Below are 17,911 nucleotides of genomic sequence, written 5' to 3'. Positions count from 1 at the left end.
ATAATCCATTGTAAAATCCAAAGAACTAAATGAACCAACCACTGGACGATTCATAGATCGATTATAATTATAAAACCAACCCTTATCCTTCCTTAAAGAAAAAATTAAAAAATTTGTCCTTAGCGAATCAGATTTTTCTTTCGAGTTCAACAGTGACGGATCTATCCCAGTGTCAAAAACGAGTCATTAAAATCGCCGAAACTTATTCAGAGAAAGGAGGGTCAGAAAGGACGGTGACTACCGGATTTCTGGTTTTTAGAGTGGACTCTCACGTGGTCTATTCGAGGATGAATATATCTTCACAGATACGGAACGCAGTGGCCATTTTCACGAGTGTTGGCAAACATCTAGACTATTCTAGACGGAAGGGACCAGGGACCCGGAGGAAGTAGAATGAGCTACAATAGGACCCAGCGAATGGATTTCCATGCTGCATACAATGGGACGCACGCGGCGATCGTTATGCATTCGCGGCGCGATTTGGCCGCCATGCCAACTTATTTCTTCCGGCCACCAACTGTTCGAAAGCTTCTCCTCAGGATGGAGGTTCCCTGTCTCTCGCCCTTTGTAGCTTGACAGCGTGCTTTGGGAAAATTTTTACGTCTGATACTTAGTTCGTGATATTACGAACATATAGTAGTTAAGACATAACGAATTAGATGTTTTATCGTTAATGATGCTCGATGTTTAGCTACTTGTCGTGCCAGATATTGTCAAGTTATTTAACTTTTATCTTAGAAGTTTCTCAAATTATATTCGAACGTCTGTTGTTGATTTCATCGTTGTGTTAGAAAATTATATTCTTGTTATCTTTCCTCCTATTTCCATAAATCCATAAACATGTATTTCATAATCAATATGATATTCGAGTAAGATAAGTAATTTAAAACATGATCGCAAATTTAATTTTATTAAACGGCAAATGTAAATGAAAGGTATTGATAAACGCGTTCTTGACGAGATTGATTACGTTATATTTCTGCATAAACCGAAGGATTGAAACACACCAATTCCAGTAATTTTTAACTGATACAAGATCTTCCTCTGTTCAATTACGGCGGGCCATATGGAATTTACGAAGACAGCTTATTAAATTAATTTTATAAAATAAACTACAAAACGGAGATAAAACTGAGGCTATAATGAATTATTAAATAACACGTACGATAATGAATAAGTTTACTTCCGATCGTGTTTATCGATCGACATCTACTGTTAATTAAGTTGCATATACGTAGAACTGTTTAACGGGTATAATTTATTCAAAACATGAAAATAATTTTTTCAGTTCAAGTGAATTTCGAATCTCTTTCGAAGCTTCCTGCAACTATTTTTCAAGTTATGGAAACTTTGGGAACTTTTCTAAAATTCCTTTGTCTTTAAACTCCTCTTTCTCGTAGACCTTTTCCAAATCCTAATATTCCAACAAACTTTTCTACAGTTTCTAGATCTTTTTTCTATCACCTACCTATAATACTTGGAAACTGTTACAAAGGTCTCACAAATTTTGCTTACACCTTTGCCAAACTTGTCCACATATTTCCAAACTCTTTTCAAACTTCGCTCCTGTCGTCACCAACATGCTCTAAAACTTTCATCAAGTTCAAAATTTCCTCATACTTACTTCCTGTCAAAAATTTACTTCCCACGCCTTACTTCTTCGTCATTTTCAAAATTTCACAGAAACTCGACATCTCCATAAACTCTCATAATATCACCACCAAAACCGAATGAACTCGCAGAACGCAGATCAAGATTTATTGTTTATTTGCACAGTTGTCGATTCGTCCAAAGGAACGCGTTTCTCTCAAGAATTAAATTACAGCTGTCATTTCGCGCAATGAAAATTCGAGCTTCGCGTATCGATACTCAACAAAAGTACACTCCATTCGATATAACTGTGTGTTTGAGTTCGCCACGCTGTGTCTCGATTGAGAACCGACAGTCGCGATTGCTCCTCGCAAATAATTCCGCGCCGTTTGTGCGTTTCGGCTTTTGCTTTATTTAAAGCCACCCAGTTTGAATTTTCGTTCAACGTTCAAACGGATGGGTTTCATCTTTGCCGTGCTTGCTCGCTCGTTCGAATATTGTACCCCGCATTCCAAAGATAATATCTTTCGGACCGATATTCCACGTAGTCGTTTCTCCTCGTTCGAGGAATTCTACGCTACATCGTAAACTTTGATTTCGTTTTGCCCAGTTGCCGTTGCGTTGAATGCCTTGTTCTAGACTCTAAGAGGTTGTTCTGCATTTGGAAAAATCTGAGAAGATTCTGAGATACCTGTCAACGTCTCTACGATAGCGTACAATCGTTCGTTACGTCGAACGCTTTGATAAATGAAACTCTTTTGGAATTAATCGTAAAGCTATTTAATTAATCGTAAAAGTTAAATAAATTTGAAAAAAATCTCAAAGAAAGTAAAACTGAATTTATTCGATAAATTTCAAACTTGAAGTTACGTATCTGCAATTTTTACGAGCAGAGTTGTTGATTTCGAGTAGCTTCGATTCCCAAAATCTGGTCTAAAACATCACTGACTTTTCACTTTCTTTTACATATCGTTCTGCTAAATTAAAATTATCCAATCGTTCGATATTACTAAAACTTCTATTCTAAGGAGCCGAAATAAACGAATTATTAGAATTTATTCTTCCCCAATTTCTGTCTTCTACCTTCGAATTAATCCAAAACATCTGAACAATGAAAATCTTCAGAAATCAATCATTCCTGCTCGTTATACGTATATTGAGCGCTGATCACGTTAGCACGTTAATCCACACGCTTCGTTTTATTATAACGCTTAACAAATGCTTAAGGAGTAAAATAGTTTGCGAAAGAAAATCTAACCGGAAAACATTTCCTTTGATAGAGTTCTGGCAAAGGAACTTGATTCAGAAAGGAGACCCGACACGGTCAGAGTCAGCGATATATTAAATGACAGCCGGCCAGGGAAACGGGCTTCGATCTATCGTTTTGCATACGAGAGCGATTTGGTCCCCTCGCCGACTTATTTCTTCCGGTCGTCACTGGTTTCTCTTCGACCGGCTGCCGACCAAAATTGCTTTTCTATTTTCCGAGTAACTCATTACCTCGGCAATATATGTACATTTCAGCATTTTGCTCCAGCTATCTTTACCAAAAGCGTGCCTTTTTAAAGTGGAATAACTCGCGTGCGCTGAACGAACGCAAACGATCACCTGAAAGTAACGAATTCAACGTTGCTAATCTTCGGATTCATTTACATCGCTTATTATTCGCGATCAAAGGGTAATAAAGCGGAAATAAATTAGCGAAGATGCTGGAGAATGGAAGAGAAGAGAGATGTTTAGTTTCTTTAACATGTTGTAACATTCTTCTTTATCCATTACTATGTTTCAAAAGATTTCTACAAAAATACACAAATAAAGGCACTGTGTGTCTGCCAAATATCGAAAGTAAAATTTAAAACGTCATGGAAATTGATTCTCAACTACTTTCAACGAGATCGATTACCATCTCATTATCTGCACAAAAAACGAAAGTACCCTGATTCAATTAACTTTACGATATAAAAAGTCTTCCTATAAATTAGATTTGTGACACACGTACGTAAGTTTTTCATATGTTTTAAAGTTAGACGTGTGTTTTCTACCCTCTTCGGAATTTTCGTAAGACTTTTGCACAATATTACGACATTACTATATTATTATATATCCTTACTACGCACGTTTACATTCAAATGTTTTCATCGAAAGGGAAAAGAAGAAAAATAATTTGGAGAAAACGAGGGAGAAAGAGTCTCACGTCCGAGGATCGAGGAGCCTCGAGGACACTCGGTCTTCCACCTTGTAGAGTCAAGAAAAACTCACCTCCTCGCGGGTCGCTCTTAAATAACCTACTCAATTATTTATTTCTGGGTTTCTCCAGTCCGGCAGCGGCCATCTCCTACCATTTGTGAGATTCTCCTTTTGTTCTCGGCAACGAGCAACCGGCCGTGCACGTAATTTAGTCCCGGCGAGACGTATACCAGGGGATAGGTGGAAAAAGCGTAATGAAAAAGTATGCGGCAGAGCTGGCGGCCTGCAACCGGCCGATTTCCGGTCCGCGAAACGTCGAGACGCCGATATTTTTCAATTACCAAGCGGCCGAAGCACAGTTTATTTAGTTTGCGTACGATCGTACATGCCCTCGAATGAAAACAGCGTCGTCAGAGCTGATCCAACCGTTGAAAAACACGTGTAACTTTGAAACATATTATCGTTCGCTGCGTTTTTTACTATGCAACGCAGCTCGTTTGTTTTTTTTTCTTCTCTTGTACTTTCTTTTCTAATGAATATGCAGTTAGCAAGAGTAGAATAATACATTGAAGAGAAAAGGGAGAAATATATACAGAGGACAATTGTACAGTAGCAACTGGAATATAATGCCAACCAAAATTTGTTGTTGCTTTTCTAAACCAGATATTAGCATTTTATTTGAATAAACAAACAAATATAACAATTCTGTGTAACATACTTCGAAAACATGCTATTCATTCCATTGTTTTCGCTGTTCTGACACGTACGCTGCTCTGTTCAAAACGTACACGTTGATATTCCGAACGAAAAGAGTTCTTTTCTAGATTTTGTTTTTCGAATAAGGAAATGGTTGTCCTTTATTGTATATTCTAGTCTATTAAGCATAATTACCAATCCAGTTTTGCAACTTCCTTCGTATATTATCGTATACATTGTAATCCGAAACGTTTCCACGTGTTTGTCGCCCAGTACCGACTAATAAAAGTCGTCCATCGTTACAGATCAAATTGTTTTTATTTTTAAGGTCAATCTATCGATAACTGCAATTAAATTAGGAGAGGTTCATTTAATTTTTCTCTTAGCTTTTCGGCAGGAAAATATCTAAAATTTCAAAGCAGAAAGAAGGGAAATGGCCAGAAGCCACATGAATGCTACTTTGAAGTTACTGCTCGAAAATAAAATGATCGAGAGAGAGAGAGAGAGAGAGAGAGACCGCAAAGGCTTTCAATGTTCTAAACACTGAGCATGCGTCGAATGAATAGACTCTCTTCTAGCTGAGAACAATTTAGATTAAGATGTTTGTATTACAGTAAGATGTTTTGCGAGAAACGAACAGCTGTTAGTCGAGTTGTTACGTGAATACATTAATCCGCATAATTGATACTCCTAATATTTTTTTCTTTATATTCGCGAAACGTAAAGGATATTACATTTTTCTCTCGAACTCGGTTCCCTTTTTATCCATTTAAACTTTTACAACCGCAATGAAAGCGACTCTCGAACAGGGCAGCAGAAAATTGCGCATAAAGCTGGAGTCTTGACGGAATTATTGGCCTAATGTCGCAAAATGGAGAGTAGAAGAAGGATCATCTGCCCGCATTAAACAACGCTAACAACCGCTTCGCAACGATAACTTGCAACAGTGGAACACGAAGTACATAGGTCCTCGCGTAACAGACTCGAGAATTACGGTACGAACAATAAAAACTGTTCTTAGCAATGGCGAAATTATTGCTGGACAAGTCGTGTTCATAACTTCTCGTTAACCGAGTCAGCCATCTCTTTTTTCCCTTTCTATCCCTCTCTGGCTAAATCCGCGTGTATCATTGCCAATTTTCTTTTCTCGTTGCAACGTCGCAGGGTAAAGAGGCGCGAGTCGACCTTAGAAAGAAAGAAGAAGGCAGAGAAAAAGAGAGAGAGAGATGTTAATGGGACGAGCAACTTGTCATTCAAGAGAGAAAGTCTGGATGGCAAGCTCTACGCGATCCTATCACATGGCTGCAGTAATAAACAATTCCGAGAGTGGTAAACGTTATGAAACTCGAGTGAAGAAGATTGCTTTGGGTTGTCGCATCGCGTAAACGATGAATATAATCGTAACTTTGATTATAACGTAAAGGTACTGAATATTACACTTTTATGCTGATGCAAGGCTATTTGAAGATCGAAGAAGGTTTAAGCTTTCGAGGGAAAAATTCAGAAAAAGTTTGAAAGCTTCGAGTTTTACGATAGACAGATAAAATGAAAATTTTACTTTTACAGTCGCAATATCTAAACCTTCCTTCCCTCTATACGCCTCGGAAAATTTGAGAAATCTAACACGACAAAGACGTAGAATCGTACGATGGTGTATAATTGAAAGAAGCAAAAGGACACGATGCCCCTATCTACGCGTAGCACAGGATACAGATTTCAATTCTTCATTATTAGGCATTGAAAGAAAAAGTTAATCTTGTAAAAGCCCCCACTCCGCAAAAACTTCGCTTATCTCCTATCAATTATGATTGCATTAATTAGTAGAAGATCTCGAGAAGAAAGCGTCTGATTAAATTAAGCACGACTTCGAGTCAATTATTTCACGGTGTAATTTCAATGAAAGTTTCGCGCCTTGTACTCTATTGTAATCGAATAATACCAACGAACATCTACGTTTTCTATGCGTCGATCGAACGATATTAATTGGCCAAGGAAAGAAAGAGAAGTTAAGAAAATAAGAAGAAATAAATCGTAATTTCATTTGAACTCATCCTCTCGTGACGATTCGCGGCTTGGTCTTTTTCAGCAGAAAATTTCATGTTTCTTTCTGGCCACCTCGCATATTTCTACTGTACTGCGGCAACCGCTGTTCGCTTGGCACGATGTAATTGAAATTAAAAAAAAAAAAAAAAGAAGGAGAAAAGAGAAAGAGAGAGATACAGAACGAAAGAACGACGCGAGAAGATGGAACGAGTGGTACGGAAATTCGCAATTTTCTAGACGAACTCGCGTTTATTCCACGCTACGTCGAAACGTATATTGAAATTCAAAACAGTCGCGACCATGAAACAAGTTTGTATAGATATCACGTAATTAACTATGGTATGTCGGTTTCGAGTTTTTGTCCGTTGTTCGTTTCTGCGTGAATTCCTCCACTTGTTTTTGCGGTAACTGGTTCGAAGAATGCTTGCATTCTGCATTTATATAAACGAAGTCCCTACACAGTGGAAATGTTTATTGGATTTAAATTTTTAATTTCCGACGCGGCGTTTCTTTCATAGTTGACTATTACGTTAATTATGAACGTAATTATGTTATTAAATTTATTGAATTTGTTTGTTACAGTATGGAAACGAAGTATTATTCCGATTGCAATACCGATTCCGCTTTATTAATTTTTAATTTCATTTAATGTCGCCACGGACATATACAGTTGTCTAAATAACTCTTTAAAACAGAGTATCTTTTTTTAAAATTGAAACAAACGGCTTGAGTTTTTTTGACAATTTACAAGTTGCAAGATGATGAGTGAAAAATTGTTAAAAAGCTCTACTAGGCGTTATCTACTAAACTAATCCTTCTAACTTCTCAGAAAGAAACTCAAGTCGCTTGGTCTAATTTCTAAAAAACTATTCTGCTCTTAATGATGCTCGATCGGTTATGCGAGTAACTGTAAATCGTAGACGCGAGCTCTAAATAAAAAAATAAAATAATTTCTCCACCTTTCCATTTTTCTTCAAATATTCAAAGATTCCTCGGGGAGCTGACTATTCCACGATGGAAAGTCACTCGTATCGATTTTCAAGGCTTCGTCGCCGCTCCTTTTCCGAACACTCGTACGTTTTATTTACGAAAAGACCCTTTCGAGTTTGTTTTGCATAATTGAGGGAGTTGCTGGAGGAGCAGCGATAAACCCGTGTCCCGGTGACGAAGCGGGGATTCGTCTTTGAGCCTTAGCCGAGCCGTGAAATCAATTAAACGATCTGTTACAGATAAACTTTCTCTTCCTGTGACTTAATGAATATGTCGGTAGCTAGCTGATTGAATATTCACGAATCGTGCGGTCGCGGAAACGGGACCTTTTCAGGTGAATTTGTTCATTAATCGAGGTCGAGGTTGAATACATTTCGCTAGGTGGAAAGCATCGATGAGTGATAAGGGAGAGCATGCAAATTTTTAAATTATCACGCTTCCAAATTTGTTAATCTTCCGACTCACGAATCTCTAAATTTATTAATTTTCGGTCACTCGAATCTTAAAATCCGCGAAACCTCAAGTTTTCAATTTTTTCATTTAGCAACCTTGAAACATTTAAACCGCGAAACTCTTCGTTTAAAAATAAAACGCGTTTCCTTCATGACCTAACCCAAAAAGAGAATAAGCAAAATGTTGCTGTGAAAATTCCTTGCTACATTATGTACCCTAACCCACGCGAACGCTCAGTCTCATAAAACACAGAACACCGTATCTACCCTCGTTTCACCGCACGCTTCCAACTTCCCATCCCAATATTACACTCCAAAAACCACGTTCTAGCACTTCACGGTCTCCATCCAAAAAACTTGGCTTCGTCAAAATTTCATCGACTCGCTAATCGAGGTGGAACATTAGCGCGACCGTCGATTGGCTTAACGGTATGCAACGGGCTGCAAATCAGGGCCACCTGTTCGCCGACAGCAGCGTACTCTCTTCGTTACTTCTATTTGAAACCGTTTGGCTTAGTTTGAGGCAGCGGTGTCCTGCGCCAATGGTCGTTCGCGAACTTCGCCCACGTGTCCTGATAATGTCGGTTAATATCATGTAAATTGTAATTAATATTCATGGAGTTAATTCGCCGCCGCCTGCGAGCACCGCCACGAGCCACCCAACTTTTACCGAGAATTTACGATCGCCGCGGAACATATTTCGGTAGGGGACCCCACCGGTTCTGATCGTCGCGCAGATAAACCTACGTACCCAGTAGGCTCCCTGCTTTGTAAAATAAATCGTCCGGTCGAGCCATGAGATTTATGGCGGAATTATGAAGAACGATCCCACACGACGCTTCGTGGAATCCACTTCGAAAGCGATAAATCGCCCGGTGGTTTTTGATGTTTCGTCAAATCTCGATATAGAGGATTCTATACCTTTCCTGCTGTGATGTACGGATCTCACGTGCCACGAGGACGTTTCCTGTTCGCCGATTGACGCCTCGATATTATGGAATGAAAACTGTTTCGCTATAGATACACGTCTAAACCTTCCTTCTCTATCTTTTATTTCCTTTTCTCGGATTTCTTTCTCTTTTAATTTCTAAGTTGTCTTTCGAGTAATTTAACAGCTCCTGCGTTAGTTTATTATCCATCAGATTGTATTTTATAGTGGCTTTTTCATATCGAAGAGGCGGTCATAAGTGATTTTTACGCGTCTTATACTAATTTTGGAAATAAAAACTCGTCTCTTTTCAAACTGTGCGGCTCGTCTCACAAATTAATTCAACATCTAACAAAATAAATTCCGCTTTCAATGATCGCGTTCTATTGAATCTCCGAATAATCATTCGTCTCGGTTATCGTCTCATTACGTGCTTCTATGCGACAAATTAGTCAGCAAATTACAATTACGATTCACTTAAACTTGCAATCTATGTTGTTCGTTCAACTGCGTCTCTGAAAATGCTTTCCACGCGCCAACGAATAAGTAATTCTCGCAATTTGTTAACAAGAAGTTGCAATAACGTCTCGTTACGAGGACGTCTCGAAACATACAAATGGGCAGGAGGAGGCTACCCTCTTTTCCTCGGAACGCGAATAACGCGCGACGTACATGTACTTTCCTTTTATTACGTTATTCGAGCCCCGAAAAACCTTGGAGAATCCTTTTCGTATTTCATTCGGACCGTCGCGTAGGAGAAAACTTTGCCCAACGGTAAAATACGATGTCTGACGTGGCTCGAACTAAAACGTATTGCTGGCTAATTTAATTAAATAATAACGAAAGAACTTTAATCCCGTTGCGTTCGTCCGCGCTAAATTATCTCGTGTTTTCCGAGATTCCCTCGACTGGCACCGCGCTCCTTTGGGATACGGCTGTAATTTTAAGATCCGTTGAAATATTAAGGAAACGAAAACTCTGTTCGCCCGACTTGTCCGCCAAGAATTCAACAATAATACGTCGTTGAAGTTAATTCTATTATCCGATTATTTTCCTCGAGGTTCTATCAAATGTAATTTGTTATTTAATTTCGGAATTTATATTTTACTGCATCATTCCACTGTCGTCACTGTCAACTGATTATACGCTTGTCGTTAGTGAATTAAGAAATGGAAAAATAATTCCACGCGGTGAAATTAATATTATGAGATAATTGTGTTGTTTGCGGCAATTATGAACGTATTTCCGTGATCACGTGGAGTCTTAGAGCTCGATATTTATAGCATCTCCGATATTATCTTTTAAGCGGATCAATTCTGTTATTGTTTGTTATTGTCAGGAGACGGAGTTCTTAAATGGGAAGAGATTCTTTCTATAAAGAGAATTCTTTTAAGAAGCGAGTGCGTAAGAAGCGAAGACTCCAAAAGATCTTCACTAAGATGTCGCAAGGACGTTTCAGAATTAAAAATGCTAAACCTTACTTAACCGAAATCTAACTAAATCTAACTAAATCTTCAAAGAGCCTTCGTTTCTCAAATACAAATTAACATCCTAAATCTTTTTCATACCCTTACGAACAAACATAAAAGAGATTCTCTTTGGTAAATACGTATCTCCTTATCAGTCTATTAACATGTGATGCGACTAATTTCAATAAAACGTTATCGTCGAGTTACGTGTATTTATTGGATGTACACCGTCGCAAACTTTATGAGCCATTAGAAAATATTATTCCTATAAATCCACGAAATTTTCAGAATAACCTCTTCCTTACCCTGTACTCTGCTCTATATCACGAAGACATGCAGTATTAAAAATCACTATAAAAAATTCAATCTTAATAAATTTCACTCGAGGATAGTAAAATATATTGTACTACGATCCTTGGAAATATACTAAAACACGGTATCGCTTCTTTCTGTAATTTCCAATATTTTTTATGTCTTAACAAACGTATGAAATACACGTTAGGAAAAATATTGCAAGGGTTGGAAGAAAATTAACATGCAGAATGGTTCGACTCACCATGGATCCCGGGGGTCAGGCAGTGTTCTATGAACGGAAATCAGGTCGCTGACATACTGATTGAACGCGTTGTTTAGCCACCCGTCGTCGACGAGTTTTTTAGTTTCGGCAGTCAAATTCGTTGGCAAAATTACGGGTCTTCCCATCTCTCCAGGAGCGCTCGGATCTTGTTCCCGGGGAGCAACAAGCACACCGCCGCCTGAAAAACAAAGAAAACACGGTAAAATAATAATTCAGCAAACAATTTTTTCCCGCTAGCGAGACGAGAACGAACTGCAGGGTAAAAGGTTTGTACCTTTAACAATTTTTTTTAAATTCCTACGACGTACTTCCTTCGGAAAATGTTTAGCTCCCATAAGCGTAGAAGAGGAAGTTTCACCTTACAAATTTTGAAATTAATACTGATTTGTTCTGCGTGGCTTTCGTGTGAAATTGTAATACCAGCTCTTGCAGATTCATGTTCTAAATGAGACTAATAACTCTGCGAGTAGTAATAATTCCGAAACTTGTCTGTAGCTCATTAACAAGATAAATTAATTCGTCCATTTCAGACAGCGTTCTCGGCATGAAATTTCTACCTCGATGTGGGGAAAGTGTCGCTAGTCAATTAATGAGAGAAATTACTTAAACTTTCCTTGCACATTGAAATCCAAATTTTACACTAGAAAATCACACGTATCGCAACGTATCTGTTGTTTAATATAATGCGATGATATACAATTACTTGATTCATTAATATCTTCGAGGAGACGTTCGATGCCAATGAAAATAATCAAAGATAATCGATATATCAAAAACGCAACCAATGAAACTACGATACAATGAAACAACCCTTAACAACCTTAAATATATAAACAAATTTATTCCTCGAAAAAGAAAAAAAAGTGTGCTTAATACTTATCCCAGTACTAGCTTGGCTCGTTCGCGTCTCGTTCACCCATCGATTCCGAAACGAAATCATCCCCCAAGCGCAATTTCCAGTTCGCGCGAGCAGCGACACACGGCAAACGAAGGAAATACAAAAACGAGAGCAAAGGGGGTGGTCGATGCAGAAACGAGGGTAAGAAACGGAAGACGGTGTGAATTGAATTTTCAGAACGTATCTCGAGTCCGTGGCTGTCTCTTTCCCTAAGAGCTTTCCGGCACAAACTCGACTTTTATTTTTCTGCGTCATATTGGCAGCCAGAGCATCGGTAAAATGGAGGCAGTACGGGGCTCGAGAGTTCACCCAGTTTCTCCTCGCGCCGCCTTGCCCTCGCCCTGGAAATAATTTCATCCTGGCCGAGCGAGCCAGGCCCCGGTGTGCGCGATGCGGCAATAAAGAGCACGACAAATTGCTTTAGAGCGGTGTGCAGGCCGCTACGAACTTCGCCGCAGTGAAACTACCCTCGTGCATCAACCTCCCTCCCATCTTTTCCTTCGGCTCTCTTTCGAAATTCCGGTTGCAACCTTTTGTACGTCGGCCGTTCTTTGTTCCGACTGAATGCCGCCAAGGGACCCAGGAAAGATACAGCTCTTTTTATCCTCCAGTTATATTTGCGACGATAATTTCACGACGCAAGGAGGTAATACTAGCCAGACGGGGTTTGGTACGGATGACGGTGGATGGAGGATCCGATAGAAGACAGGAGGTGTCTAGGAAGAAAATAAGTATGTTTAAATATGATCGAAAGAAGAAAGGCGGGGAAGAGGGAGAAAAACTGCGAGGAGAAGGTTTGAGAAACGACAGGAACAGGAATTGTGCGTGTACGAGTTTGGACGCTATGCATTGCCAAGCCTATACGAAGATGAAGAGAAGATTCGTAGTAGCAGAGGAATAAACGATATTAGTAGACATTGAAAGCGAAGAATTGACGAAGGAACTGTAGAATCGAGCGAAAGGGTGCGCGTTCGGTCAAGAATTATAGCCAATTTTGTTCATCATCGTGATGCGCAATTGAAGGAGATAGAACCTTATGACGAGTATGACGATACTTAAACGGTTTGGCGACGCGTGAAGAGATTTACAGAAAGTGTAGCGATTTAACTGGACTCTTCCGAGGTATGATTGGATTTCTACTGAGGTACGATCGGAATTCTCCGAGGTATGACTGAGATTCTCCGAGGTACGATTGAGATTCAGCCAAAAATGCGCTATTTCAGTATTCTTAATATCTTGCACCTTCCTTTTCATCGCGCATTGCAGTGTTGGAAGGCGACCGAGGTGCAGTGCTACCTGGGGATGTGCGTCGAGGTGATGGCACGCACACCCCTGTGGAATGTTCGAGAGGGCGCGAGTCGTGTCGCGGAAACACGTAGTTTGAGACACGTAGAAGAGAAGTTAAGAACACACGTTGTTCCAACTCCATTAAATTGCTCGTGTTAAATTGCTCTGAGTGTGCAGCACTAACATTCGTAACGTTAAAACTCCATTTCTGAAAAATAGCGATCGTGGCGTAAACCTGACCCGACGGAACCTTCCGTATATAGCGTTATGACACTCAACAGGAATCTGAAGGTTTCAAATTCCTCGCCAAACATTCCTCTCCTAAACCAAACCCTGACCTCCTTTCCACTCCATTAAACTCTTTATTTTTCCCTGATCACGCGCACCGAATTTCTCCTCTCATCTCAAAATAAAAAATAGATAAATCTCTTCCCCATCCCGTCTTTGCATAAACAAGCGATTAATTACCTTGCTCCGGGCCGGCTTGAACCTTTGCCTTGGGCTGCGCGTTGAACGGCGTCTCTTTCCTGAGAGCCGCTGCTGCCGGTACGAAACCATTGGCCATTTGAGGCGCCGCGACGCCGGACGGTGCCAAGCCTTGTACAGCTGCGTTGGCACGGTCCTCCGTGTACAGGAGGAAGCACACGGTGACCCAGACCGCCGTGGCTAGAATGGCCACTTTCAACCACAGTGATCTCCTCCTAGGGAAACCCATGCTTGACTCTCAGCCTATGGACCTGGACCTGTTTAGTATCCACAGCTCTTCTTCGCCTGCTATACCTTCGTTGTTCGAGCACGGTTCGATTAAAGATCGCTGTTCAGCCGGCTCGAGAGGTCGCGTTACCTCAGCAACATCCTCTCACTCTGTTCTATCTTGTCTTTTTTCAAGTTTTCTTGATTACGAAGAGCAGGGGTGGTAGTTTCTTGGGACAGGTCGGTTTAATTGTTTGTTAACTCGGTGTAAGGTTTATAGGAAGGTTTGATTAAGACAGAATACGATGAAGAGTTTCGTCGAACACGCTCCATCGACATTTGATATGCCTTGAACGAGGCAGAATCATCGCTGAGCCTCCATCTTGCTTTGATATGCTTTGTTAGTTTGGTCGATGTTTGTGGTCGTTCGATAGAGACGATATGAGTTGATATGTATGTTCTCTGGTTGGATTCCTTCGGATATCACCGCATAATTTCACCTGAAACATAAAATAACAATTAATTAGTGGGATATTCGGAAGATTTAGGTTCGATCTGAAATACAGTTTAAACGTGAATCTTTGTTATAAATGGTTCCGGATTATTCAGACGAAATATTAATTCCGCAATTATTATTCGGTGAAGCTAGTGTGAAATATCGATTTCTCTGCGTGCAGTGAAATAGGAGCGTATTAGGTCAGACATCTTAAGGAGGAAGCGAAGGCGGCGGTAATGGAATAGGAAACATGTTTGGCAAATAAAATAGTCTAGCAAAGAATAAAACACGATTCCGAGAAAGAACTGGGTATTTTGTTCGGTTTAACTTCCCGTTTTCCTGTGTTATTTAGTAACCGATTCCCTCTACAATTATCGGCCTTTCGTTACCCTGCCTTCATTTAACGTGGGAAACCTCAACGAGACGTTCGATCACGCAATTGTTCGCGTTCTCTCGCTATGTGTAAAATAGAATAATGCAATGAACAATCTTGATTAAATCGGGGAAAGTGAAAGATACGTATCTCTTTGAAAATTAGATCGTTTAACAAATTTTTCTTTACTCGCGATGCGATACGAACAAAATATCGTTCGGAAAGGAGATTGTACTGACAATTAAAAAATTATTTCCGCTGTTTCAATTAAATACCGCGAATGAGCAAATCTCATTGATCTGAACAACTATTGAAGTTTTTACATTTAATTGGAAGATAATTTACCGACAAGGTGAAATCCAATTTTAGTGTGAAATTCAATGATTTCTCACTTCGTACTCGCTGCAAATTCGATAAGCGATTTAACAGTGACGCGTAGTTAAAATAACAAGTTTCAAGGGATTGATAAAGTATCCTCGAAACAGGGTTACGCAGTGGAACACGATAAGAAGTACAAACTCGATTAATCAGTCGTCTCACGTTGAAACTTTTATTAATTCAGTTAAAATCTGGCTGATGGAGAAACTTGCTTCCTTACGAACTTTCGACCTTAATTAACGCAAAAATCAGCAATTTGTATTTTCGAGGCTGGCGAAGGGACAAGATAGGGTTGACGACAGATTAGGAAGGCTTAATAGAACGTCTCGCATCGAAGAAGATTTACGACGACAAAACCGTGAACGCCACGAAATATTTACTAAAGACATATTTGCGGTGTAGTAAAGCAACGTGTGGGAGAAGATACACCCATAAATTAACTTACTCGAAGTAATTGAGTAATACATCACTCGGCCGGGATTTCATTAACCAAAGTAAATCATCCAAGGAAATTTCGTTTGCGGTGAAACTTTTGATTATACTATGGCAACAGGCGTTTTAGAGTATACCAATTCAGCTTAACGAATTTAATTAATCAACAACAAAGCTTGAAAACGCTGTTCAAACGATTCCCTCGCACGAGAAAGGTACAACAGTGTTACGACATTCTTCTACATATTATTGTCGGAAAGGTATCAGAATATTTACTAACGTTTAGTATACACCCTTTTAACTTCTACCTACTTTATCATAAATATATTATTTCGTTAACATAAGTAAGATATTAAACGAGGTAAAGTTTGATAGAATTTTCCAATAAGTGGAATGAATTGATATCTTAATACTTGTGACTGACGGAGTAGCTTAATTTTCCGACTGGATAGCTCAGAAATTAATTGTTCTCCGATTCGATTAATTATTCAGTGCTAGATTATTTTTTTACTTCTAACCTTTAATTGATTTAATTATTTATTTTAATCTATATATTTACTTTTTACTCTGCTTTAGTGTTATTAAATAATTACCATCGTTTAAGTTTTCAATAGCTAACCACGCCGATTCAAGTTTCTATTATGTAATTATTTTCTATCTTCTACATAAGCTAGCAACGGGGTTTCTAAATAGATCTTCGTTCCTAAATAGAAATAGAAATTCGTTCACGAGTTCCATTTGGAATCATCCAATTACATCCTAATACGATCGTTGATCGATCAGTGTTCCAAGTCATTCGATTCGATTTGATCATAAATAGACTTCTGACTTACTCCGTCGATCCATTAATATCGAATATTGGAGGCGATAGAAGACGATAATATGGTCGCAGGCTCGTCTAAATCTAAACGAAATCCAGCGGAAGGGCGTGTAACCCCCAGGCGATTCCACCTTGGTGGAACGAAATTGTTTCATTCCGCGGCTCGTTACGCGGATAATACGCGACTAGTCGCGTCGGCAATGAGATTAAATTCCGCTTCATAGGGTGCCCGAGAGACGGGCAATTTTGTTGGCGTATTTCAATTAAACAAGCCTGGGTGATCACACGACTGAATTACGAATTTCTCGGCGACGACGCAACTCGCGTCCCACGAGCGGATGCGCGCGAATCCTGATGCACCTACGAATACAGTGTCGTGTTAACAAGGTTTTGCAAGTTTAATGCGTATCAGATGCGTGTCGCGGGCGCAATCGCGCGATAATTTTGCCATCAGCATCCAGATCGTTCTTCAAGTATCTTTCAAGACCATCGGACGAGTTCCGAGAGGATTTCAAAGGAACGAAGAATGAAAGTTTCGTGGAAAACAATGTTTTGTTTATCAAAATATTATTCATCGATAACGTGTAACGAGATTTGTTTGTTACGATATATTGATTTTATAATTTTAGGATATCTATTTGAAATATTTATTTATATATACAATATTTCTTCGATCACCGAAATACCGCGAAAATGATCGATCGTGAAAATGGACGGATATCATAATTAATCATAATAGTATATTCCTTTGTGCTGTGAAATGTGGTCGTTTTATTGAAATCCATGACATTTCCCCGAGGAATTTAATTAGTTTGAATGATCACGTACGAATGACGACAATTTGGCTTTCATTTTGACATTGCACGCGAATGTTTCGATCTTTCGTATAAACTTTAATACTCGCACTAGTCCTTTTATCTGGTATTTCTTCTTCTCGTCGTGTTTTACACCAGCAAATGTACGTAATAGAAAAATTACGTAGCATCGACGAATTTCATCGTATTTCGTGAAAATGGAACACATTGTATTTCGCGTGTTGAACATAACAGCATGCGACGTTTAATTAGAACAGGACGATAGAAAAGCGTGTTCTACCTTCAGCGGATCCCTCTAATCGATACGTGATTTAGCGTTCGCATGTGAAATATTAGAATAGCAGCCTGACCTACTTTAACCGTCTATGAGACATAGGAGAACATGCTTACAATGAGCTTACACGATTCCGCGTTATACGACAAGGAGGAATAAATCCTCTTTAATCGAGCATTATATCCGACTGATGGTTTCTCCATATTTGACGTCGATACTGTGTTTGTGAATTCTTACACGTAAATAATCTTAACATCAAAAATTAATACCAAACATTTTGAAAAAAGTTGCTTTGGTAGTTCTGATATTGAACCTTATTCAATTTGTTAATCGCTCGTTATTAAAATCAGAAATTATAATTAAACATCTAGTAGATCTAACTTCTTCTACTGAAAAAAAAAGAAAGGCAAGAATGATTAAGAACATTAATTAATGAATCAGAGAAAGTAAGTATCCGTAGAGCGAACGAGAATCACGACCAACTTGTTGCAAATAAAAAATAGATGCTAGCAA

The 17,911-nt window shown here is 39.2% G+C and overlaps 1 protein-coding gene across 8 annotated transcripts in view; it reads right to left on the bottom strand.

The window, feature by feature from the left end:
- Positions 1–17,911, bottom strand: part of LOC122574302 (putative polypeptide N-acetylgalactosaminyltransferase 9) — a 295,412-nt gene that overhangs the window by 75,011 nt on the left and 202,490 nt on the right. For all 8 annotated transcript variants that reach the window (XM_043741736.1, XM_043741737.1, XM_043741730.1 and 5 more), the window contains 2 exons: positions 13,586–14,310; positions 10,912–11,110 (listed from right to left, as the gene is read on the bottom strand). In XM_043741736.1, coding sequence (XP_043597671.1) covers positions 10,912–11,110; positions 13,586–13,832 — 446 coding nt within the window. In that variant the 5' untranslated portion in view covers positions 13,833–14,310. The remainder of the gene's footprint in view (positions 1–10,911; positions 11,111–13,585; positions 14,311–17,911) is intronic.

Source organism: Bombus pyrosoma, linkage group LG13, assembly GCF_014825855.1.
Source record: "Bombus pyrosoma isolate SC7728 linkage group LG13, ASM1482585v1, whole genome shotgun sequence".
NCBI classification, from domain to species: domain Eukaryota; kingdom Metazoa; phylum Arthropoda; class Insecta; order Hymenoptera; family Apidae; genus Bombus; species Bombus pyrosoma.
This window is presented reverse-complemented; position numbering and strand designations above follow the sequence as displayed.